This window comes from Nyctibius grandis, chromosome 23, assembly GCF_013368605.1.
Source record: "Nyctibius grandis isolate bNycGra1 chromosome 23, bNycGra1.pri, whole genome shotgun sequence".
NCBI classification, from domain to species: domain Eukaryota; kingdom Metazoa; phylum Chordata; class Aves; order Nyctibiiformes; family Nyctibiidae; genus Nyctibius; species Nyctibius grandis.
Window position 1 is genome coordinate 3,648,834 of NC_090680.1, and position 24,255 is coordinate 3,673,088.

The 24,255-nt window shown below is 46.7% G+C and overlaps 1 protein-coding gene across 1 annotated transcript in view; it reads right to left on the bottom strand.

The window, feature by feature from the left end:
- Positions 1-24,255, bottom strand: part of GAP43 (growth associated protein 43) — a 55,919-nt gene that overhangs the window by 9,647 nt on the left and 22,017 nt on the right. Inside the window, exon 2 of the mRNA XM_068417510.1 lies at positions 13,188-13,815. Within this exon, the coding sequence (XP_068273611.1) occupies positions 13,188-13,815 (628 nt within the window). The remainder of the gene's footprint in view (positions 1-13,187; positions 13,816-24,255) is intronic.

A 24,255-nucleotide genomic window follows, 5' to 3' on the forward strand; every position in this document is an offset into this window, starting at 1 on the left:
TTATTCTTTAGCCTCTCTAGGGTGGCTGCCCTGTGAGATCATAGGGGAGAAATCTCAGGAAAGATAAGAAATGGAAATACCATGAGCAGATCATGGCCAAGTGAGCAAAATGCAGCCTTATTGAAGTGACTGATAGTGATTCTTGTACAGCCAGGACATTTCTAGCACAGTAATTCATTCAGGGAGTGAAGCTTACAGCACTTTGGGGATGGAGGTTTGGGTTTGGAGAGGCCTGGCAGATTCACAGAGAATAGCACAGCAAGTGACAGAAGTTTGATAGATCAGATCCTCAGAGGTCTGCCCATCTTACAGCTCCGCTGATTAGCCTGGCAATTGTGGTAGGATCAGTAGGGGGATAAAAATGAACCCAAAGCCGCGGCAGACTGCTGGCATTCACGCACTGCTGATCCTGAGATAAAGAGGGTTAAGGAAAGGAAGGAAAACTACAGAGTGCTAGAGCCTTTGGGTTCTCCATCTACAGCTTCCACCTCATCACACAGGACCAGCTGTGAGGCTGCTCTCCTCCCCTGCCTCGGCAAAGTTGCCCAGGGAAAAGAGGCCAGAGGAGGAAATCTTCTGTAATTGCAGCAAAAAGGTCTAGAAATTCCTTCAGTGAATCCAGAATTAATGCACTGCTCCTCCCCTCGTACTCCTCCCCCTTCAGCTGTCATGGCAGGAGAACAAATTGCTGCAGCCCTTACTACAAACCACGCTCCCGCCTCCCTTCCCCCAGCCCAGAAGACATGTGCCATTCATAAGCTGCCTGACTGCTAGTCTCCGTTATTAAAGCCTAGAAGGCTGATAAATTGGGGATTCATGGAGCCTGCAAACCTCCAACAACCAGATTGCCATGGAAACCAGAGGCAGCCTCCATCTCCAGCAGAAATGATATTGATCTAGCTGAAGGCAGGGAATTACAATCAAGGAGAGGATATAAAATGTCTCTTTTTCTTCCCTTTGCCATCCTCCCATTTTGTGTTTAAATGAAGGAGAAATTTCATTTAGAGATCATTAGTTTGTTTCTGTCCATCATCATACACCAAGGCTCTGCAAATTGGATGCTAAAATGAATTAAGTGCCTGTTGTCAGGCCTTCCACAGCCATCTTGTTGATAACTGTCCCCAGCAGCTGCAACATCAACACCACCAGCTCTTTGCATCAGAGATATTACTAGTATTTCCCGTGCGCACACACGTAGGATCCCAATGTGCTTTGTGCAGAATGGGCACTGAAACACAGCGGCTGCTCTCTAGGAGACAGTTCAGGCTTAATGCTGTACCCACTGAAGCTCCTGGGAGCCTTTGCTTTTTGTTTCAACAGGAGGAGGTCATCATGTGCGTTATGACAGCCCGGACATAGGAAGAGGCATTTTGAACTATGAGCACTTGTGGGGAAACCCCCATGTCAAGACAACACGGAGTGGCATTGCTGGTGCAGAGCAACCCTCCCCTCTGCCCAAAATCCCCTCTCTGGGACAGCCCTCCAGAGATGGAAAGATCAGGAGTCACAGCACCCGTCCTGCAAAACTGGGTGGGCAGCTGGACACCTTCCCAGCTCATACTGCGAAGGCCAGAACCTCCTCGGTCTGTTGCCTCAACCCTTGGGTGCTCGTGAGAAAGCTGAAGGGTTGGGAGGTGAAAAGCCACAGCTTGACTTAAGGTGGGAGGTCAGACTGCATGGTCGCCTCTTCCGCCCCAAGAAATCTCTGTGCCCACAGGTGTGGTGATGCTTGCCCAGTCAGTGCTCAGCCCTAGGGCAAAGTAATCCTGATTTTAATTCAAACCTGGGATTTGGGGGGATTTTTTGTTGGTTTTTTTTTTTAAAACCCCAACCCTTTCCCAGTTCAGGAGGGACTCTCCAGCCTTTGAACTTTCTGAGCGCTGCACCAAGCGAACTGGTGCAGCTGTCCCACAGTAGCCATCTCAGTTTAATTGTCTTTTCACCATAACGATTCAATCAGGCAGGTAACAAATTCGGCCTGGACATGAGGGCACCTGGACGGGGCAGCTGCAAATGCTGGGGAGACCTCGTAGGGGCACAGCGAGGCAGCCCCATGCCCCATGAACAGCCTGCTGTTCCGTGGTGGCATGAGGCCAGCTTGCATCACCTCACATCCTGGAGCAGCAAGGATGTCCAGATGGTCAATGGCAAAGTCAAAGCTCCTCAGTACTGTCCACTATGGTGGAAAAAAGTACCCTTATAGGGTGCTAAGACAGCCCTTTGCTGAGCTAGCCTACAATGACAGGGCTTCTCTCCCTCATCAAAGGACATTTCAGCATTGCTGTGCCTGTCCCCTTTCTAACACTGCCAGCCCAAGGTGGCCCTGCCTCATCTGTGGGGCCAAGCAGTAGCTGTTCCTCCACTGTGTAATGCATATCCAAAGTCTGCTATGAAGACCAGCTCTGCACAGGTCAACAGAAGTTGTGAGTTACCACAGCTCCCACTTGCAGAATTTCTAAGTCTTTGGTGAAGGTGGAGTAGCCCACACTTTTTGGCTTAGGCACCATCATTTTGACAACGGCTGTCACAGAAGAGGGCCTTATCTGAGGCATGAACCCACCAGGCCTGAGCTGCTCTGAAATTGCTCTGAAATTGCTCTGAAATTGCACTGAGGCATAGGAAGTGGCACCCCACCGTTTCATGCTCATGTTTTCTCCCCTGCTCCTCTGGCTGCTTTTATTTGCTGCAAAGGTCCTTGGCTCAGGTCTTGCCTGCTGGTCGCAGAGCGATGTCGTGAGATATCCATGTGAATGAACATGTCTCTCTTACTCTTCCTCTCCTGATGGAGCTGTTCTACTTCCATAAATCATTAAATATTCATTGGGCCAGAGAAAAACATTGACTCTGTAGACTGGTGGTGAGGGCACTCATCTGGAATGGGGGAGACCAAACTCCACATCCTGACTCTAGCAAATAATAAATAATTTATACAAAGTGGAACAGCTCCAGCAGGAGGGATCAGGGCAAACTATGTCCAGCAACCCAATGGCTTGCTTGCAAAGCTCACTGGACTTCAGCTTCCTAGGGTAAGGCATGGGTTCATCATCTCTTGTGGCCCTTTCAGGCAGTATCTGACTCTCACGTGCTAGCTACTCTAAAAGCAGGCAAAGGTTTCTTTTACTACTTTAATCTACAAATCCCATCATTCCTGGTACTGGTACATTATGTTTGGTTTTGACAAATTAAAGGGTTCTTTAACGAAAAAAAGACTTTCACAGAAAAATTCAAGCCCAGCACGTCTCAGAAGCCCTGCATGGAGGTGGTTTGAACTGTGACTAGGCTTGACTCCTTTATTTGGTAGAAACACATGTTATGTGTTTTGGTAGAAACAAGGACAAGAAGTAGTTGCATGCTACATCAGTTAGGAATGGCTGGAATTTTCTTCTTGTTCCCTGATGTAAAAATCAGTGAATCCACCCATCTTTCTCACAGTCATTTGGCTTCAGCCATGAGGAGGGTTTCTACCTTGAGGCACAGGGAAACATTTTCTTTCTCATTTTGTGTCTCTTTATTGAGTGCAGTGAACAGTGCTGGATTAGTATCTCTTGAGACCAAAGTCTGCTGTTCATCCAGAGAAGTGGTGCTGCTCAGCAGCAGTGCTGGGCATTTTTTCCCCCTGCCTTTCTGCTGGGCCTCAGGTGTGTTTGGAAGAGGTTGTGTCACGGACAAGAGGTCAAGTTCAGTCCCTGTGCCTGGCACCATGTTTGGCCACACTGGTAAGTCTCCCAGCGAAGGCTTGGCAGTAGTGTTGGGACGAGTTTGTGCAAAGAGTACCTTCAACCACAAAGATAAGCTTAAAGGCATGTGCCAAAACTCTTTACACTGCTGAAGGATCTCTCAAACACCCACCAGTCCCACTGACTTGCAAACCTGCAGCACCCTGAGTGTCCATACCGAACACGAGGAGCTGTACGGTGAGACGGGTGCAGGGCTGAGCAGGTGTGGTACAGGGTTAGGAGACCTACGTAACAGTGATGCCTGCTCACGGTTTGGCAATAAAGAAGTTATTTCCTTTCGCTGTGCTTTCCCCATCTGGATCCCTGGTGTACCAGCTGACTGTGAATGCAGACAAAAGACCAGGCAGAACTCTTGCTCGTATAAATTGTAGCTGCCTTACTGAAGATAACCTCACAGCAGCCCTCTGATCGGACCCTGTGAATGAGGGGGATTTCCACCCCTTCTGACCCCAAGAGAAAGCTTGCACTGAGTCTCTCCCAGGGGAAGAAACATACAGACCACTTGAGAGCAGATCTAAGATTAAGACCACAGACTCCCTCAACTCGCACGTCCTTCTGAAGTGCAACAGGGCAGGCTCCAGCCCAGGGCTTGGTCTCCTGTGGCATATCCCTTGTTTCAGCACTGATGACTGAATATTACTTTGAATTACTTATGATACTGATGATGCAATCACAGGTGAAATCCTAGCCTTACATAAGTTAGTGAGGCTTAGATTTCAGCCCTGTAGCTGCAGCTACAGCTGGTGAGCGTTGTCTCCAAACAGGCTGTAAAAGACAGGAGGAAGGACGGAGGAAGAACGGGAGCTTGGAAGAGAAATTTTGGAATAGGTAACATGGGGTGTCTAAGCTGGAATACATATTCTTTCATTTCTAAGCCCACACCCAGTGAGGGGATGGAGTCCTGTACTCGTCCAAAAACTAGGCAGTTATGGACTTAGTCTACACGAGCTTGCATTCACACCTCCCTCTCAGAGGCTTGTGTCATTTCCAAATCAATGGGTGCCCAAAGCCTTTAAGAATAGAAAAGGGGTTTTTAAAAGTACTTTCCACCACCCTAACTTTAAAATACTTTTACTTTATTCCATCTTGCATCTCTTCAAAGGGTTATCTGGTAAGGTCTTTGAAACATTTTTCACAGCTGCTAAGACTGTTCTGCCGAAGTCAGCAGCACTGGGGAATGCTCCTGCAGACTGGTCACAGCTCTCGCTCCTGCCCTCCCATCCCTTTCCCTGGACGTGCAATGCATTGTCAGCCATGGTTCTGCAGCACTGCACCACTTAAGCATTGGGATTTGGATGCTCTTCCAAATGTCAGAAAGATTTTCTTCTTCATTAAGCCCTGTAGGTTACAGGTAATGTCCGGTTATCATTACTGGCATTCCCAATTACTGTGTTTCGCAGAAGGAAGATGGAGAGGTTGAATAGTGTCTTCCACCTTGTGCTTTCTTTCATAATGAAAAGAGGACTCATTTGCTATTGCCTCAAGGTACATCTGGAAAGTGTGTGGTCCTTTGAACATGGGATAATTGGGACCTTATGACCTTTATCTAAGACTTATTTACATGAAGCCTTGAGTCTCACTTTTCCTGTCATTAGGAGAAGAGCATTTTCCTTTACATCTCTGGTCCCTGTCCAGGTTTCCATAGTTCTTTTCCTGACTACTCTGCAGCCCTGCAAAGGGCAGGTGTCCAACATGGGCTCCTGGCTGCCAGGAGCTCAGCTGAGATTTTCAGCTCTGTTCCAGTGTCCCATGCTGACAGTGATGTAGCTAAGGACACAGAAAGAAAAAAAGAAACATTTCCACAGATCACATTCACATTTGGTGATCATACAGCCAAGGCTCTTTAAATGGTACAGGCCACTAGAGCTAAAGGGTATGCAAAGGGAGCCTTTAGCAGGGAATACAGAACTAGGAAGAAAGTCACAGTTCTAGTAACCTACAAAACCAGACCGGACTCCCCTTCAGAGAACAGCTAAGCACACAATAGCAGCACTCTCCATCATTCAGTTTTCCCTCTATGTTACCGTTAAGTGTCTCCTCTATTTTCTGCCTGAAAGACATTCAACACCAACAGAGAGGAAAGCTAGGGAATGAGAAAGCCCTCCTTTCAGTCAAGCTTGCAGCATGAATGTAGTCTTGAGAAATGTATTGTGGCTAGAGACCTGTTCAAATTGAGCTTGCGTTAAGTTGGTCCTTCACAGGTCTACTGGAGGTCCAGAACTGGAGGTGGAACCTATCCCACAGAGCTCATGCTAGTGGCTTGATTTGTAAGCATCCTGTCACTGCCTACATTTTCTTTAGTTCTCTTGGCCACTGCCCAATCTCACAGACCGTCATATGGCTGAATAAAATATTTATACAGTGCTTTTACAAAGAGAACTCCCAAGTCCACAACAGACCTGGATGTCATTGCAGCCATCACTGCTCACTGGGTAGCTGTCTTCAAAAAGCAAAGATGTTGGTGTGCATAAGGACTGGGATGAGAAGCAAAACAGAAGAAAAACTGCTCTTTTTGGAAATACATGTGTGCAGTACAGTCTTTTCTGGACTAATGTGTACAGTGTCTGTCACCCCATCTCATAAAAGATATTTGCAGATTTAAAGGAAGTGCAGGGAAAAGTGACAAAGATGCTAAAAAGCATGGGAATAATTTAATATAAAAAGTAACTGAAAGCATTGCTTATGTTTTCTTCAGGAAAGAGATGAACAGCAAAGGCTGTTCTATGCCCTCCGTGGATATGTACATACTATATGATGCTATATACAATAATCAATGGCATAAAGTAGGGCTGTCGGAAGCGTTTGCTCTTTCTGTGACATAACACAAGTACAGAAAGACACTTAAGACAATGGTGGCCAATTCACTGCTGAACTTTCCACCCATGGTACAGTTGGTTGGAGTTGGGGAAGCTGTTGACACTTAGTCAATCAGATATTGTGCTTTTATATCTATGCCATATAAAGCCACAGTTATAATTAGTATCAAAAGAGTACTGCAAGAAGTACAACATATGGATGTTAGGTCTGACCTGGCTTGGCAATTCCAAGTTCCTCTACCAGTTATTTGCATGGACCCTTGGGAGTACAACTTCACTTTTCCAGAGTCCATGGAGCTGGCACAGAGATTGGAAGTGATCACTGCACTGCCACTGATGATAATCCGGTATTAATGCACCTATTATACAGCTCTTGAGGAATGGCTAACTAATCTGATTTTGCTGACCTAGTGAACTTTCCCAGTCCCTTTCCTCCGCACATGGCAGTCATCTGTACCACAGAGTCAGTGCTGATACTTTTAAAGTACTGCTCTTTGGAGCTGTAAATCCCAGCTGATACTCTGCAAGCTTATATCTATCTGAAAAGTTCAGCCTACTTGATCCTAGTGTAAAGAGATGACACTGGTGGTGGCGCAGAGCACTGCTGGCAGCTACAGCAAACAGCAGCCACTTAAATTTCATTGTCTGTCTGTCTGTTCTGTCCACTGGTCTGCTATTTGAGCCCTTCTCAGCAGAATTTTTGGTTATCATTTATGGCAGAAAGCCTTCCTCCCATGTGGGGATTTTGGAGCATTTTCTGAAGGTGATCTGAGTGCAGTTGTACTGGGCCACAGTGGAAAATGTTATCACGAGGAGACAGTGATTTTGAGCAAATTCTAGGTTGAGTTTAACCATCAGCCTGGGCTGTAAAGAGCCGTGTGTTAGTGTGAGCGACCACTATACAACATGAGCACATACCGTGACATTAGTATGCACTGCCTGAAACAATACCACCTGTATGTACTGCTTGTACGAGCTCCTTCTTATGGAGATGTGTAAGAGCGTAACGCTCTCAGCAAACCTTGTTATATCACCTAGAAAGTTCAGTATTGTACAGGTTCCAGACCAATAGCTTTGTTCAGTTGGAAGAATACTATAAAGATGTGAAGAAGAGTGAGGCTGGTCAGCCTCCTCCCCCTGAACAGAAACTCTGTGCAGTGTGCCATGATCAATGAGGAGGGGCTCGGCCAATACTGCAATAGCTGTGGTTCCCAACATCAAAAGGGATGAAAGATTACAGTCATCTTTCCTATAATTTCCATCCTTCACAAAATAATCCAGTGAACCAGACTTGAGTGTCCATGCACTTCTTACTGAGGTCTCAAAAGAACTGGTACCTCCTTGGTGCAAAACAGTGGTTAACCTGCTCTCCTCAAGAGGCCTTTCCCAGAGTCAGCCCACACCTTGTCATCAGTAAATATGTTTCATGCCACCTAAGATTTCATTAAAAGAGGTCAGGTCCTGCTTCACCACTAGCCCACTAGTGCAGTTCCCACCTATACAGTGCAAGCTGCATCTCGTTAGAAAATAGCAGACCTGAGGCACACATGGGACCAGAGACAGTATTTCACTGAAACAGAGGGGGAAATCCTGCACCTGTAGCAGGTAGTGTGTAGGTTTCTTGTTCTCTGGAAAATTGTGACATTCCACTTTCCTCCTCTAAAAATTTCAGAGCAACTGAGGACTAGGCACATACTCTGACACCTTTCAGCATGTTGCAGGTAACCTAGATCGTATTTATATTCTTTGTTGCTGGAGTAGTACTACAGACAAGAAAATGCTGGCACTCTTGCTTAGACTTGTTCCCTCTGGGGCAGTCATGGGAAGACTGCTGTATTTGATTGCTTTCCTCGGCTGCCAGGTGTAGCAGCAGAGATAAGCTCCCGTGAAACAGGAACGGCAGTGAGGGTGTTCTGCCTCATGCCAGCAACCCATGGGCCAAGACTTAAATTCCAGTAATACAACTGCAATCCTCTTGCGTAGTGCAGACCGTACCTTCTAGCTGGTACCTGACAATAGACAGTCTCCCTTTCCAAATCTTTATCCAGCCAGTGCTCCCTCGGTGCAGCAAGTATTGTCCTTCCATCAGAACGCTGATTGAACTGGAAACAAAGAACTGATTCAACTCTGAACCATGAAAAAGGATCTGTAGGGACTTGCTCCCTCTGAGGAAGTGAAGATGGTGCCTCCCAGTGCTCCTTGCCTGCAGGATACAGGGCCCTGGGAGAACTGCTGATCCCCACTTACATGCAAAGCAATTGTCATCTGGCTGATTTTTCATTTCAGCTGTGAAACTGCTCCATTGTAAAGCTATTTCATCAAGCGGGAGAAAGCACTCTTCATTTCCCAACAAAAGAATATCCATTTGTTTCCTTAGGCACAATTTAGTCTTTCACATTTCTGGGCTTTGTTGTATTCTTACCTGACAATCTGAGAGTGCTTTTGATGTGCGAGCTAGCCAAATTTCGAGGTGAGACTCAAAAACCTTGGAAAGTACAAAGAGAATCTAACATTGTGTGACATTCACCTCCTCTCCCCCCCATAAAGCACACTGTAGCCCATCTTCTTCTATAGTCTGCTGTGCTGGATGCTGATCTCACTTCAAAGCTGTGCTAATGTAGACTCTTTCCAGTAACTTTGATGAGGACTCTTCAGATTTAAGTCAATGCAACCTAGATTAGAATAAGTCTCACCTCCTCATCCAGATGTAAGGTCTAAATTCCTTCATACCACTTTTGAATTTTGTCCTGTTGAGTAGGCTGGCATCTAAGGGAGCCTCTCTAAGCATAATACCAACACCAAAGAGGCAAAAGTTGGATCATAACAAGAAAGCCTATAAACATAAGTCTTGGCAAGGATGCTCAGATAAAAGAACACTTTCTTGGCACGCAAGTCACCCACCAAAAGCCATGAAGAGAACTGAAAGATTGTCCTCCTTACATCAATCCTTCATTGCTGCTGAACAAAGCTCACTGACTCATTTCATGCCTTACCCAGGTTGGAATCCATCTACTTTTTGACATTGAAGATTGCTTAGAAACTGCCCTATGGTACAATAGGGAATGCCTGGGGTTCCAGATCAACTAATACTGGATACAGAACAGTTGTTTGAAGCCTTTTCCTAAGCCATTACCAACAGACAGGTAGAGTATGTGGAACGGAATAACAAGGAGAGCTGAGGGCTGTCAGGGGAATTAGCAACTGGTATGAAGAATCACCCAGCCTCTCCCCCACTCCAGAAACATTAAATATTAAGCATTAAAAATTGAAAACTTGTCTTTATCTGGTTAGTTATTCCTTTCCCTTCTTCCTGTCTTTTTTGTCCTGTCCTTAGATGAAGGCAAAAATCTCTTCTGGATATAAATGAAATGTCCTTGCCTTTTGCTTATGTTTGCACCAGGGAAGATACCCACAGATAATACAATACAGCCATTGTAGTAAAATTCAAGGCAGATGAACATCACCGCACAAAAGTAGCATGGTCGGCACGCCTCGCGGTAGTAGCAGCCAAGCATGCCATGGCAACCAGCCAACCGATGACGCTGGCTAGGAGCCAATTTGATTTATTTTTGGCAGCCTGACACCGCATGCTACTGCGCCAGTCTTCGATCACAGAAACGATAAGAGATGACCTTTGAAAGTCAAGGGGATGACTTCTGGGAGAAGGGGACTGATGAAGCTGAAAGAGGATCTGTCCCCAGGCTGGAGGAGTACTGAAGTGGCAGATGTTTGGTAGCCCTTCCCCTCTTTCGTGAATGACCATCGCAGCTGTGCCAGCAACCACCAGTGCTGTGTTTGCTGGGGGGTGACTGGGAGAAAGGTTGAGACGTGGCAAATAACTTTAAGTCTATGGAAAGAGTAAGTACCAAGAGAGAAACAGAGAGGTTTAAAGACATGAGAGGGAGTAATAGGATGAAGATAGGAAAAAGAAAACATAGGCTTTCTGTCAGGAAATATTTCCTGCCTGTGGGAACTTTTATACTGTGATGATGCCCTTTTGTGGAATATTCTTTAAGGAGAAAGCAGCTTCTTACTATTCTGGACATTGTGCCATAAAGTGTATCGCAGAACACAACCCAGCATCCTCAGAGACATGCACAAGAAGGTCCATTTAATCTTTTTTGCATTTCCTTCTTGGATGGCTCTGGGGGCACTTACCCAGCTGTTCAAGTTTGTGACTGGGAGGCTGATATCGTACTGGAATAGGGATTTAGAAAAAAGTCTATATTCATTAACATTTTAAAGAGATTATCAGTTTGACTGTGGCCACATACCTTCCGTGTTTGCTTTCTGCAAACATTGGTAAGCTTGAGTATTATTGCATGCATATTGAATAAGTATGAATAGATGCACAAACTGGTCTGGAACACTCAGTCAATCACTGAAAACTCATTTTTAAATATATATTTGATTGTAGCTTTTCCAACTTACTCTGTTGGCTAGATATTTACATAAGTGATGGTATCATGTGCAAATGCATATTAAATCATTTATTTAAATGGCCACTTCAAATGATGTGGCCATGAATGGTTGGCCACTTCAAATGACGTTAAAGCTAACAAGAGCATGGGGAAGACATCTGCAAATAATTTAGAATACTGCATAGAAATAAACAATTCTTTGATGACTGGTGCCTCAAAACAGGTAAAATTAAGCAAATGCAATAGCCTGCTACTATTAATTCCCTACCTCCATCTATTAGAGCAGATTAATCCGAATAAAAATAGAATACCAATTCAAAGCAGAATCGCTCTTCTTGTTTAGGAATATGGCATCCCAAGTCTTAAATAAGAATTAATTAGCACTCATTATCTTGTGTACAAAGGACTCCAAAACACTGATTCACTCTGTCCTATTTTTGCCGTTGATGTTTATACCTTTGCAAGTACAGCATGCAACATACCAAATTAGACTTTACAAATCACATGACATTTATTTGCCACTCAACTCATCACACAAAGTAAGAACAAAGGGCTGGAGACCTGGACAACAAAAAGTCAACTTGAATGATGTAATTTCAAGGCTTCTCTCTAGAAATGTTTAAATGAAAGGAGGTAAAACCAGCAACTGTTTGTTGTTGTGTACATTCAGTTTAGATTCACACTTTTGAAGGCCGCTCCCCTTGTCCGTACCTTAAATCATAAATGTTCTGCATGAGCTCCTCTCTGAGCACTTATCTGTCCTTTTGGATATCTGTTCTTTCCTATCTGTCGACTTTGTTGAGCCAGAACAGAGTCGCCTGAAGCCTTGAGTTAGCTATGAAGCTTGGAAGTCTAATTAGAGAGTGGGAATTATAATTTGTGGAAGAGAAGTAGTGGACCAAATGAAATGATGGAGAAACATTAGTAAGTGCAAGACTGGATGCTGAGGCTCTGTAACATTTACATCAGGCTGTTTATGAATATTAAGGTGATATGCCACATTTTTGCCCCAACAAGCTAATAAATGCAGAATGTCCTGTGCAACTGAATGTCTCATGAATGTGGAGGCCAGTTATGCTTGGCACTGCCTCTTGACTGTGCTTCATGTGGTGCCTACCTCTGATATTACCCTTTTTTCATTTATGTTCTCTTTCTTTGATGATGTAAGGAAGGTAAAGAACAGGAGCAAAATTATCCTCAGGTCTTTGATGCATTTTCTACCCAGCCCAGTATCACAATTGAAAAATAGCTCCTCTTTATGGTCTGTAAACACTGTGCCTCTGTCAAAAATGCTCACTTTTGCCTCTCAAAACTTTTCACCTCTTCCCAGGGGAACTGGTTAAGCAGAGTTGCACTCGGTCAAGAGCAAAGAATTGAAAACACCTCCTAGAGTGACTGTTTCCATTTAACCCTCTCTTCTGTCCTCACTCACTGAGCTGTCAGGGCCTTAAATCTTCTGTTTCCCGACCTGATCCTCTTACTGTGTGGGGCTGACCCAGCTGACACATCTAAAAGCTTCATGCAAGTATGGCTGTCATGGGCTACTCCAAGTACAGAGGCTAAGAGTATTGGTGTGGACGAAACTATAAGCAGTGCTGATAACAAGATGCTCCTGACTAGGATGTGGTTGTACCAGGAATCTCATCCATTCACAAGCAGATGGAAAAAAGACCCTTTTGGCTCCTTCTTGACCATCCCACCAGCAAGGCTAAACGGCCTCCTGCAGTACGAGAATGCTTTTGTCTTGTGAGATTTTCAGCTCAAGTTGGCAGCCTCCACTGAGCTGGTATCAGCTCAGGCTGTTTTGTTGCCCCACTGGAGCTGCCTGTGCTAGTCTGACTGGGAAGGTTTATGATACTCTTTAGCATATGCAGAGCTTGGGGAGCTCCCCCAGGCTCCTCCAAGCCTCCCGGCTGGCTGACACTTTCCAGCCACCGTGGAAAAAAGGACTGGATGGCACCTCCACCTAGAGGAACAGGAGCCTTGAGAGGAGGTGCAGTATTTCCAAAAGCTGCCAGGAAGCAGGGAAGAGGGTGTTAAGCAAGAACATGCAACTCCGCCCACCCCTAAAACCAAGCAAGAGGATTCCTATGTTAACCCTCTGTTTAACCCCTGCACCAGCTCTTGCTGGCCAACATCAGATGTGTCCCCAAGAAACCAAGGGAGGTATCCAGTTCTGGAGAAGCCCATTCCCCAGCCAGGCATTCACTCACCTGTCTTCTCTTCGGTTTGGCTGCTCTCCACTGCCTCCATTTGGGGTTGCGCTGTTGCCTTGGCAGTAGCATCCTCTGCGGCAGGGGTGGTGGTGGCAGTGGTGTCAGCGGCAGGCACGTCGGCTTGTTTAGGCTCCTCTTTGTCTTGGGCTTCATCAGCCTTCAAGGACGGCGAGTTATCAGTGGAAGCTTTAGTGGCACTTTCCGTTTCGGCGGCAGCGGTAGCAGCGGGCTTTTCCTCCGAGGAGGCAGCAGGAGAGGCAGCCTGTGGGGCTGGCTGCTCTGAGCCCGTGTCAGCGGCTCCATCCCCCTTTTTCTCCTCCGCTGGCGCGCTGCTGTCCTTGCTGCCTTCCTCCATCTGGGCACTGTCAGCGGCGGCCCCTTCTGTGGCAATGGGAGCCTCGCTCTCTTTGTTCTCGGCCGCTCCACCAGCAGGGCCTTCCTCCTTCTTGTCAGCGGCATCAGCCTCAGACGCCGGGCCATCTCCCTTCTTCTCCCCCTTGAGCTTTTTCCTTGTTATGTGTCCGCGGAAGCTGGCCTGGATTTTGGTGGCTGCCTTATGAGCTTTATCTTCTGGTTTGATGCCATCTTGCTCGATCTTTTGGTCCCCGTCCTCATTTTTTTCAACCTTTGAAGAAGAGCAAGGGAGAAGGGCAGGAGAGAAAACAAGGAGATAAGTTAAGATTTCTCCAGGTACAGCCCAGGCTCTGGTTTTATTGGGAATGTCCCACCTTCCCCTCCTGCTAAGCAGTGACAAGTTTCAAAGCAGCCTTTCCCTTTGGTATGGGTTTGAAGTCAGGTGGCTCTAATTTCGTCCTAGGGCTGGACAGACATGGGGGTTTGCAAAAGGAATTTAATGCACCTCATCATCTCCGCCAGCAATGCTGAGAGCACCCTGGCTGTGTGGAAAGGCTTGCACCAGCTGGGTTGTCTCTACTCCCATGATTTATTTTCCCATCCATTTTGAAATATACCAATTTTTTCCCCTACTCCTTTTCAAAATACTCTCCTGAGGGGGACTTTCACAGTCCTTCCAAACCCACCTTTGCCTGCAAGTCTTTGTTCCTTTTTAATGACACCTTGTTTCACAGGTGTGTGACTCTAATGACACCAAGTGTTTTGTCCTTTATAGCTTTTTGGCTCAGGATTGCCAACAGCGAATAGCACTGCTGCCCGCCCCACCGCAGATGCCTGCTGTCAGACACACACAGGCGTTCACAGGGTATACTCCTCACAAATGCCCTGCCTGCAAGCACTCCAAGCACTTTGCCTCTGCTCCCCACTCATGGTTTCAATGAAGGCATAAGAGGCAGATAGATATCAGTCTTCCCAATTTCAGCAGATCATTATTATTTCACTGACTATTGGGGGGAATTCAGCCTTGTAACAAAGAATCACAGCATCACAGAATGTTAGGGATTGGAAGGGACCTCGAAAGATCATCTAGTCCAATCCCCCTGCTGGAGCAGGATTACCTAGATCATATCACACAGGAACGCGTCCAGGCGGGTTTTGAATGTCTCCAGAGAAGGAGACTCCACAACCTCTCTGGGCAGCTTGTTCCAGTGTTCGGTCACCCTCACTGTAAAGAAGTTTTTCCTCATATTGATGTGGAACCTCCTGTGTTCCAGCTTGCACCCGTTGCCCCTTGTCCTGTCAAGGGATGTCACTGAGAAGAGCCTGGCTCCATCCTCATGACACTCATGAACTGGCATCCCCCCGTGTTTTTCAGAGTTAAGCCATGCTTTAGAGTCTTAAATGGGACCAAAACAGAGCCTGTGCCTCATGCTGGTCTGCTGCAGACAGATAATGCTCAGCTTGTAACCCCCCAGTGAATCTACAGGACACACCATGCTTCACCCCAATAATTTAGCAGCTCTTGGGCAAGTAACACCTCAGCTGTGTATTGATGATAGGACACTGTTCCATTAGTATTCCCATCGGGAAGCATTCAAAAGAGCCACTCGGAAGCAGAGCCACTGGCCTCTTTGCTGGCTGCACCTGGTTACCAACACTGGCTCAGGTCACAAAAGAAAGAAAACGAACTGGCTGAAAAAGACAGCAAGCGTTTATTCTTGGGTAGGGAGAGGAAACCACTCCTTAGGTCACTGCAGCTGAGAGGTGCCATCTGGGGAAATGCCCAGGACCAGAAGGGCAGAGAGAGGGGACAGCCTATAAACACATTCAAAAAGAGTGCAGCAGGAATAAGGGGGAAGCAGCCACTGCAGCATGCACATGTGGCCCTGGAAACACCACGCCTCTGAAGAGGGGGAGAAAGGACTTGCCACACTGGCAGGAATCACTGCGACACAGACTGGACGTGATCATTTCCACAGCGTGAGACAGGGTCAGGCACACACGGGTGAGTGAAGCTGTGCCAGTGAACCAAACGCTTGGCCGCTGGCATGGCAGAGGTGGTACCTCTATCTCCCCCTGGTTTCCCAGCGAGCACAGCATCCCCCACCCCTCACAGTGGTGCCCACCTATGATCATTCCCCAGGTAAACAGGGGTGAGCTTGAGTGGGTATGGTGGCCAAGGATCGAGCAGCCCCAAACCATCAAGGGAAAGAGCTGCTCCACACAGCTCTGCAGGGGTGAGGACGGGTCTGTATACAGCAGGTGGTAAGACTGGGAGTGAGACTAGGTGCCAGGATGCTTATGTAGGGGGTGAGAGAAAAAGCCTGTGAATGAATATGCAACTGATATTAATACACAGAATTCAGCACAAGAGTTTTCATGCCGCTGACCATGCCCGGGGACAAAACGGTTGTTGTACCCATCACAGGGGCACAGCTGAGCAGTTACGTCTACACTTCCCCAAGCTCATTAAGTGATGTGGTACGGAAAGTGGGCTTTCATGTTCCTCTCAGCTTCTCAGAGAGCAGGTGATAGTTATGTGTAAAGACGATGCAGGCATTAGCATGCTGCAACCATTCATGTGTGTCTTTTGCTTGTACCCTAACTCTGCACTGTGTTATTCAGTACCTGGGGTATTCAGCCTACTTCAGCACAAGGGGATGGAAACAAATCAGAAGCACCTTTAAACTAGTGTGTTCACAGAACAGCTGTGATCCGTCCTGGGTGGTGCAGAGCTCACAGAATCACAGAATCAACCAGGTTGGAAGAGACCTCTGGGATCATCGAGTCCAACCGTTGCCCTGACACCACCATGTCAACTAGACCATGGCACTAAGTGCCATGTCCAGTCTTTTCTTAAACACCTCCAGAGATGGTGACTCCACCACCTCCCTGGGCAGCCCATTCCAATGTCTAATAACCCTTTCTGAGAAGAAATGCTTCCTAATGTCCAACCTGAACCTCCCCTGGCAAAGCTTGAGGCTGTGTCCTCTTGTCCTATCGCTGGTTGCCCGGGAGAAGAGGCTGACTCCCACTTCACTACAACCTCCCTTCAGGTAGTTGTAGACTGCACTAAGGTCACCTCTGAGCCTCCTCTTCTGCAGGCTAAACAACCCCAGCTCCCTCAGCCGTTCCTCGTAGGTCAGACCCTCCAGACCCTTCACCAGCTTGGTCGCCCTCCTCTGGACTCGCTCCAACACCTCAACATCTTTCTTGAAGTGCGGGGCCCACTTGAAGCTCTGCACAGGCTCATCCATCCTGCTCCTTAGGCAAGTTCTGCAGCTTGCAGTAAGTCCTGTGTTGCTGTGGCAACATAACTACTGATACCTGGACTGGCTGGTTTAAGGAGATGGGGTATGCCTGCACTACATTGTAGCCACAGCAATGTGAAGATAGACTAGGTACTCCTTTATAGCACTGTATAGCACTTAGATGCCCTAACTTTGACACTCTCTCCCTAAGGACTGTGGCCAATTTCAAACAGCAGCAAGACTGGGAGACTGGAAGGACAATTTAGACATAACTCCAAGACCCTAAAGGTCCAGTCCCATATGCCTGATTCCTGCAAAGCCATTTGTGAAAGTGTCAAAATTGTTAATCCCTGAACAAAGACCAAAACCACTGACTGAAGGGAGATCTCCCTTGCCACTGGCCTCGCTGCTCGCACATCCCACGTACCTCCTGCACCAACCAGGACAGCTGTTAGGAAGTGTGGCGTGCTGCATGCACGCATCTCTGACTCCAGAGGAGTTACCCTGTTACCTGGGCTGTGCAGCCCCACGAAGGCTTATCTCCTTCCCACTGCTAGCAGGAGGCCAGGGCGCAGCAAGCCACAGGGCTGGCTCTCCTGCTATTCTGACAGATGAACTCACAGACAGGTGTGACAGCCAGTCAGCCCTTTACCTGGCAGGGAAGGGGACAGCACTTTTTCTTTCCAGGGAGGTCAGACTGAAACCTCTCACCTGCACCTGCCACATTACAGAGCTAAAAGACTCCTTTGCTATTCCAATGACATCATTGTCCTCTTCTCCCAGTTGGGATGACATCAGTTTGAGTCCTCGCCAGATCGCAAGGTTTGCAACTGCAAATTATATTTCCAACAGGGTGCTTTCAGCATAATTTCAGATATAAAAGAAAAGAAAAATGAGGCTGGGGCAGAGGTGGAGTTTAAGGTCATGGATGAAAAAAATGTACTAATAGTTTGACTTGTGCCAACTGTGGCTCAGGAATCCCATTTCTATTCAGTCCTTCCCCACTGAAGCATCCCAGGCATTTGAAATGACTTATTTTCAGGCTACTGGCCTGCAGCTACTTCTGGAGTAGGACATAGCATCCATATAGTATGTGTGCCATGTTGTATAACAATGGGTTGGGTGAGAAACATTGTTCAGAGGGAAACTTTTGTTCACACAAAAAAAGACAAGGGCTCTTCATCTGTGGATTACGCACACAGCAGATAAACCTTAATTAAGGAAGCTGCTCAAAAATAACCTGCATACAGTGAAGCCCCTGAAAAGCAATTTGTCTTCCTTGGAAAGCTAAAAGGGTGAGTCAGCCCTGCCAGGATGTATTCAAAAGCATCTCGGTGGAAAACAAGAAATCTGTCTGTCGTATCTATCTGACATGCATGTATGACATCTTGGTTGTGGTATTGTGTCTGGAATAAAGTGACTATTACTAGTGTTTGTAGAGAATGTAGAGCTCCCAGACAGGAATCAGGTCTAGTAAGGACAGGTTTCATATGTTAGTATTCCATCACACACCCTTCATTTACACATTGATGTGTAAAGTAAACTCATACTAGTACTTAATATTGACATATTCATGATATTGTAAGTGTGCATGTAATTTGTCATTTTACACAGAGCAAATGTGCTCTGTTTCATTTAGTGTGAAACAAATCATAGATCCTTCAACGGCAGAAGGACTTGAAATCACTGAGGTTGGTGGATACACAGCTATATGGATGTCTAAAAAAAACATACATAGTCAAACGTCCATTTTTTTATTTGGACCATGCCCACATACCCACTAGAAGCCAGCGTGCAAAGCTTTGCCTCCATGAAACACCGTGTTAAGCTTTTATGTCTCTATCTACACAGCCCACAACATCTTTCCAGTCCTAGAGGGATGATCCTCTCACCATCTCCATCTGCTTGTTTGCCACACCTCCAGGTTTCTAGGACATCCCTTCCCAGGCAGACTGTTCTGTAAGTGAGACTTTCCTTGCTGTCACACAGCTGACAGAGTAGGAGATAAGAAATTAATGTTTAAGGCACAGGTAGGGCAGAGGTTAGTTCTTAGGCACCAGGAATGAGAAATTACATGGAACCATGACCCCAAGATTTCTAATCTCTGGCCACCTTTCCACCGTTCCATCTCCAAAGCCACAGCTTACAGAGAGGACAAAATATGGCAAAGAATGAAGAAAGGGTTACTATAACCTCCAGGCCCTTCTACATGTCCCACATGCCGGTACATCAGGAAAGGAGAAATGGAGAAACTAGATGTTTTCCAGATATTCCATGTGTTTGCAGCCACACATAGGCAAAGAGCAAGAAAGGAGGGGACTGAGTGCTTTGGTCCTTGCTTACTGTTTGTCTACTTGTCTCTCATGGTGTACCTCATTGCCTGGCCTTGGAAAAATAATCACTTAGTTTTGTATTTTGGATGCTGGGATGGAGAGATCAAGAAAGACCTTATTGTTCCATTAAAAGGTCTTTCAATATTATCTGGTCTCCTCTGCCCCTCTCTATAGCTCTCCCTTTCCTGGTGTTTCTCTGCCCACCAGTGTTCTCTCTGACACTCTGCATGTGCCAGCCTCCTTAATGTTCATCCTAGGATCAGGCTGCTATACACTCAGTCATCACCCTGGTATCCCGCTCCTTTAGATAGGAGCTCCTCTTTAACGTGACACCAAATCCCAGAGCCCTTTGATTCATTTACTGTCTCCTGGTGTTCTGAAACCCGTGTGCCACAAGTCCAGGTTTAGGACTTCCACAGCTTTCACCAGAGAAGGCATCAATACTGCCATAGGACCAGTGACAGTTATCAATAACCTGCCTCACAACCCAAGGGAAATATAATACTTGATTATTAAGAAAAAAAACAACCCGTGTTCTCCACGCAAAGATATAGGGACCCCAAGTCATTCCTTTCTCATGACACCTGCGCTAAGGTACGTATGGAAATCTTCCCTTCAGTTAGCTAGGTGAGGTAGTGCTGAATCAACTAATCGCCTGTGGTACTTGTGGGGTTAAGATGCATCGCAGCCCACGCTCTACTCTTGACTAGACACAATGTATGTTCCTACTGGCGTTATTCAAGGTCACTTGGGCCCAGACTCACAAAGAAATTTAGGCACCTGACTCCCATTGATTGCACAGGATTGAGTCACCTCAGTGCTTTTGTGTGCCTGGCTCTACATGACCTGATTTGTCTCAGAGACGGCATTTAAGGAGCAGAATACATTAAATAAAAAGACCAGCTGTCTCCCCAGAAGGAGTGAAACACGGACACACGAGAGAGAGAAAAGGCTTTCACGCCTTGTGAAGTGAGGAAGCAATTTAGCACAGAGACCAGCTTTTTTTTAACCCAGTTAAATGGTGTGAAGACACCTGGCTAGAAGATGGCACCTCTCAGCACAACCTGTCTGCAAAGCAAGGAAACAAACAGAGTTCCTTTTTTTCCCAGGATGACTATGGTGATGATGGGTAAAACACCCTTGAGAGAGAAAAGGTTAATTCCTCTCTCTGAAGGCTTATGTAGGATGGTTCCCTAGGGTATAACTAGCAGGCTTTCGGTTCTCCAGTTTCAAATTCTCTAACAATGGAGTTTCCATCCTTTCCTCTACAAGATCCTCTCGCATGTAGGAAATTTCCCCTCTATTTTATGGTGTCTGGAATGGAATAAGCTAATGATGGTCAGGCAGATAGATGGATGTTATCCACTTGTGTACAGTGACTGAGAAGAGAGGTAGAAAATAATCCAAGTTAGACCTACTTAGATGCTTTCAGTGTGCCTTCTTGATAAATCCATTATACTCTCCTCACCTATTTTGTGACTCTCCCTTCTGTTTGTCAACCTGTTTCTGTTAAGCTGGTGGTCAACCATGGGGTCGTCTACCACCCTGAAACTCCTATAGCTGCAGTGGTTAAATGGAGAGAGGCACTCAGTACTGCCTCTGCTGCCTTTGCAGGCTGGGTGAAAGAAATAAAAGCCTTGCCCCTGAAGCTGATGCAAAGTGGCTGATGTCCAGGACTCACGCTTTCTGGAGCAGAGTGGCTCGTGAATATCACTGGGGAAAAGCACTTGCCTTGGGTCTCATATGGGCTCTGTGGAGCACTTCAGTGGTTGTGGGGCACAGGATGCGTTCACTCACCTTTCAATTCAAAGCACCCAAAGTCTCAGAGACAGGACTGGGTTGCAACTTGCCAAGGTGGTGCTTTTATAGCTAATGTCAAGGGTATGTGTATATCCTGGGGTATGGCCTAAGGTGTGTGAGGGCACTTGAGGGCACGAGGTCTGTGTGGACTGTGTTGAAGGCCTTGCGTGTTTGGCATGATCAATATCTATGCTTTTGCTTCAGGCTGGATCCTGGCACATACTGTGCTGTCAGTTGTACCTAGTCTCCTTCTTGGAGGGAAATACTTGTGTCGCTCCAGAAGGAGGTAGCCAGCAGGCGTTCAGATCAAGGGACCAAAGCCTGGAAATGAAGCTGGAAGATACCCAAGCTGACAGTGTAAACCTACTCCCAAAATAAACCATGTTGAAGAAATTCAGCAAAAGGACTAGGTGAAAAATTTCCCTTGAACTATGCTTTGATGAGAAAAGTCCATTCAAAGAACATGTGATTTCTGCTGCAGACTGGCTTAGACAGAAATGTAAGCTTGGATGTCACTGGACTAAGAAATTTTATTCAGGCTCAAACTATGTGGTTTGTGTGGTCCTGTTCAGGGCAGTCTGAGCAAGAATGCTTGCTGCTGCATGAATTATTTTAAAGTAACACCTTCAGACTCTGAATCCCGTGGTCTGTTGATCATGAGCAGGTAATGAAACCCTGAATTATCAATTTGTCGCCCTCTCCACCTTTTCTCTCTCACTCTCTTTTTTTTTCTTGCTTGCTTAGTTTTGGACTCTACAAAATTTTTCAGGGAATTGTTATTAACCTCTGGTGGCTCAGAGTGCCTGCTCCCATGAGGGCTGGACATATTTGCTTCTGCTCTACCTGCAGCCAAGGGCCAGAGGCTAATTTGCAGCTCAGACTTGCTACCCTGAGATCTGGTGCAGGCAGCTGCTGAGCCTCCCCAGAGTCCAGGTTTATGCAAGGTCTCTAGAGCCATTTCCATAACATGCAGCAGCTTGTGTCCTGCAGCTCCTACTCCATTCCCTCCATCCGAAGACATGGCTGCACCCAGCTCTGGTTATGGGAAGTATCCCTACTTCTCCCCAACCTGAGTAAATTGCAGGCAGGGATACTACAAGCCCTTCCACTGCTGGTCTCTGAGGCTACCCTGACCTTTCCTGGTTGTACCTAGAAATTGTGAGGAATTTCGTGCTTGGACCATCAGTCCACGGGCAACTAGACTTGAGGCCCTGTCACTAGCTCAGCACCTGCTTGTGCTCCTTGCTGGTTTGCCCTGGGTTTCTGCAGCCAGCAGAGTAACAATGAAAGGCTCAAGCCCCAAGTCTCTCCAGACTCTGAAGCTTCTTTTTAACCTGCCTGTTAACCTTGCATCTCTTCTGGTACCTCCTTTGGGCAGTGACTGCCAACATCATGAAATCTCTCAACCTAGTGATGAGAGAGAGCTAAGCATCAAGTAGCTCACTCCCTGCTTGATGGTAAGCTCATGGCTGTATTTGTTCTATTATTATTATTATTATTATTATTATTATTATTATTATTATTATTTTAGTTTATGTCACTGGAAATGGGGGCAATTATCTTCTGAGAAAGCATTTGCAAGTTCATTAAAGTCAAACAAACATTCCCAGCAATTAGGGAAAGCAAGGCATGGACTAATTCCCAGTGGCTTGGGAATCTGCTTAGAGGGTGGGCTCTGCTATTGCAGCAGTGACCTTCCCCCCTCCAGCACAGCCCCAGGCTTTGCTACTGCAGGGGTGGGCAGGGAAGGGGAGGTGTGGGGCTGAAACCCAGGGTGGGTAGAAGGGGCACTGTGAGGAGCTGGTCTGGTAAGGAGGAAGGCTAAGGGAGGGAGAAGACAGAGCCCAAGGCAGAGAAAGAAAGGAATGAGAATAGAGGAGAGGGAAGAACAAAGGAACCAAATGGAGAGGAGAAAAGCAAAGGTGGGGAGAGAGGTAAAACCTGTCCAAAGCCAAGGCACTGAATGGAAGAGAGGCAAATAAATAAGAGGCACAATGACAGAGATGCCATACAGAGGAAGGGAGGCTGCAAGGGAGAGAGAGAGAATCACTGATCCACATCCAAAGGGCAGGAAATACCAAGACAAAACAGGCAGCTAAATAGCTGAGCAGGGTCTCCTGGAGCAGATCTGCATGACTGACTGTGCCGAAGCTGAAAGAGATATTGGTAGTGCTCTCTCTGGCCCATGCCACCTTGCTGCACAACCCTGGCTGTCATTTCCATGAGCACTGGGCTAGCAGTGGTCCCAAGGACCCTGTGTTAGCCTCTAGACTGTGCCCTGCTGGGGACCTGTCCCTGTCAGTAAGCAGGCTGATTTGGATGTGGGTGAGTTAATGTGTGACAGCTCTGGGCTGAGCCTTTCCTGCTTCTTCCCCATCCTGGACAGTGGAGGGGGGAAGCAAGATGGAACAGCTTCTCCAAGGCAGCAGGGAGATATGAGAGAGGAAATGCAGGTGGGGAATGAAGGGTGTTCATTTCTTCGCTTGTAGACCTGTGTCACCCTACTTGTAAAATGTAAAGGGCGATGCTTACTCTGCCCTTGAAACCTGAAGTTTTGCTGTGGTGCTGCAGGGGAGGCAAGGTGCTCTCATGAATATCCTGTTCAATTATCACAGACCATCCCATCAGCCGTGCTCACGTCAACTAAGGCTTCAATGAGAAAAATGCTTTGGCCATGCACCAGCCTCCTCTCTCTTCCCACACTGCTCTACAATGTACTTCTGCTCCACAAAGCATCTGGACAGTAATGTTTCTACAGGACCATTCACCCCCCACTGCTTTACACCTAGCACCTGCACAAAGAAGAAAACGTCTCTCTCCTGAACTGCAGCTACTGCTGGGGTGAAACCCTGTAGCTGCTACCTGTGCCCACAGCCACATACAGCAGTTGAACTTCAGGGGGGGACAGGGATGTGTATCCCACCTGAAATTACAGGGTGACCTGAAGACGGTAGCAACCAGGATTCTTGATCAGGATCTGGTAAGGACAGTAAAGGCAGTACTGCCTTTCTTACTGTTCATTATCCTCCTGGTCAGACCTCCGTCTTTTGTTCTTCTAATCTCCTGAACGAGAGCCTAATCCACAGCACCACCTGTAGCCAACAGCTTCTCCATTTCCCAGGGAGCAGAGTACAACCTTTCAAATCACCAGAGCTGTCCCCAGCAAAACCCAAGTAACCAGAATTGCAGGTCTACTTAACTTGACAAACTGGCTGTAAGACAGCTCAGCCTAAGATACCCTCTCTCATAACCTCTTCAGCTTTTGTTCCAGATAGACCAATCCCACATCCCCACTGCAGACCTGAACTGTGTGTACCAGGATCTTGT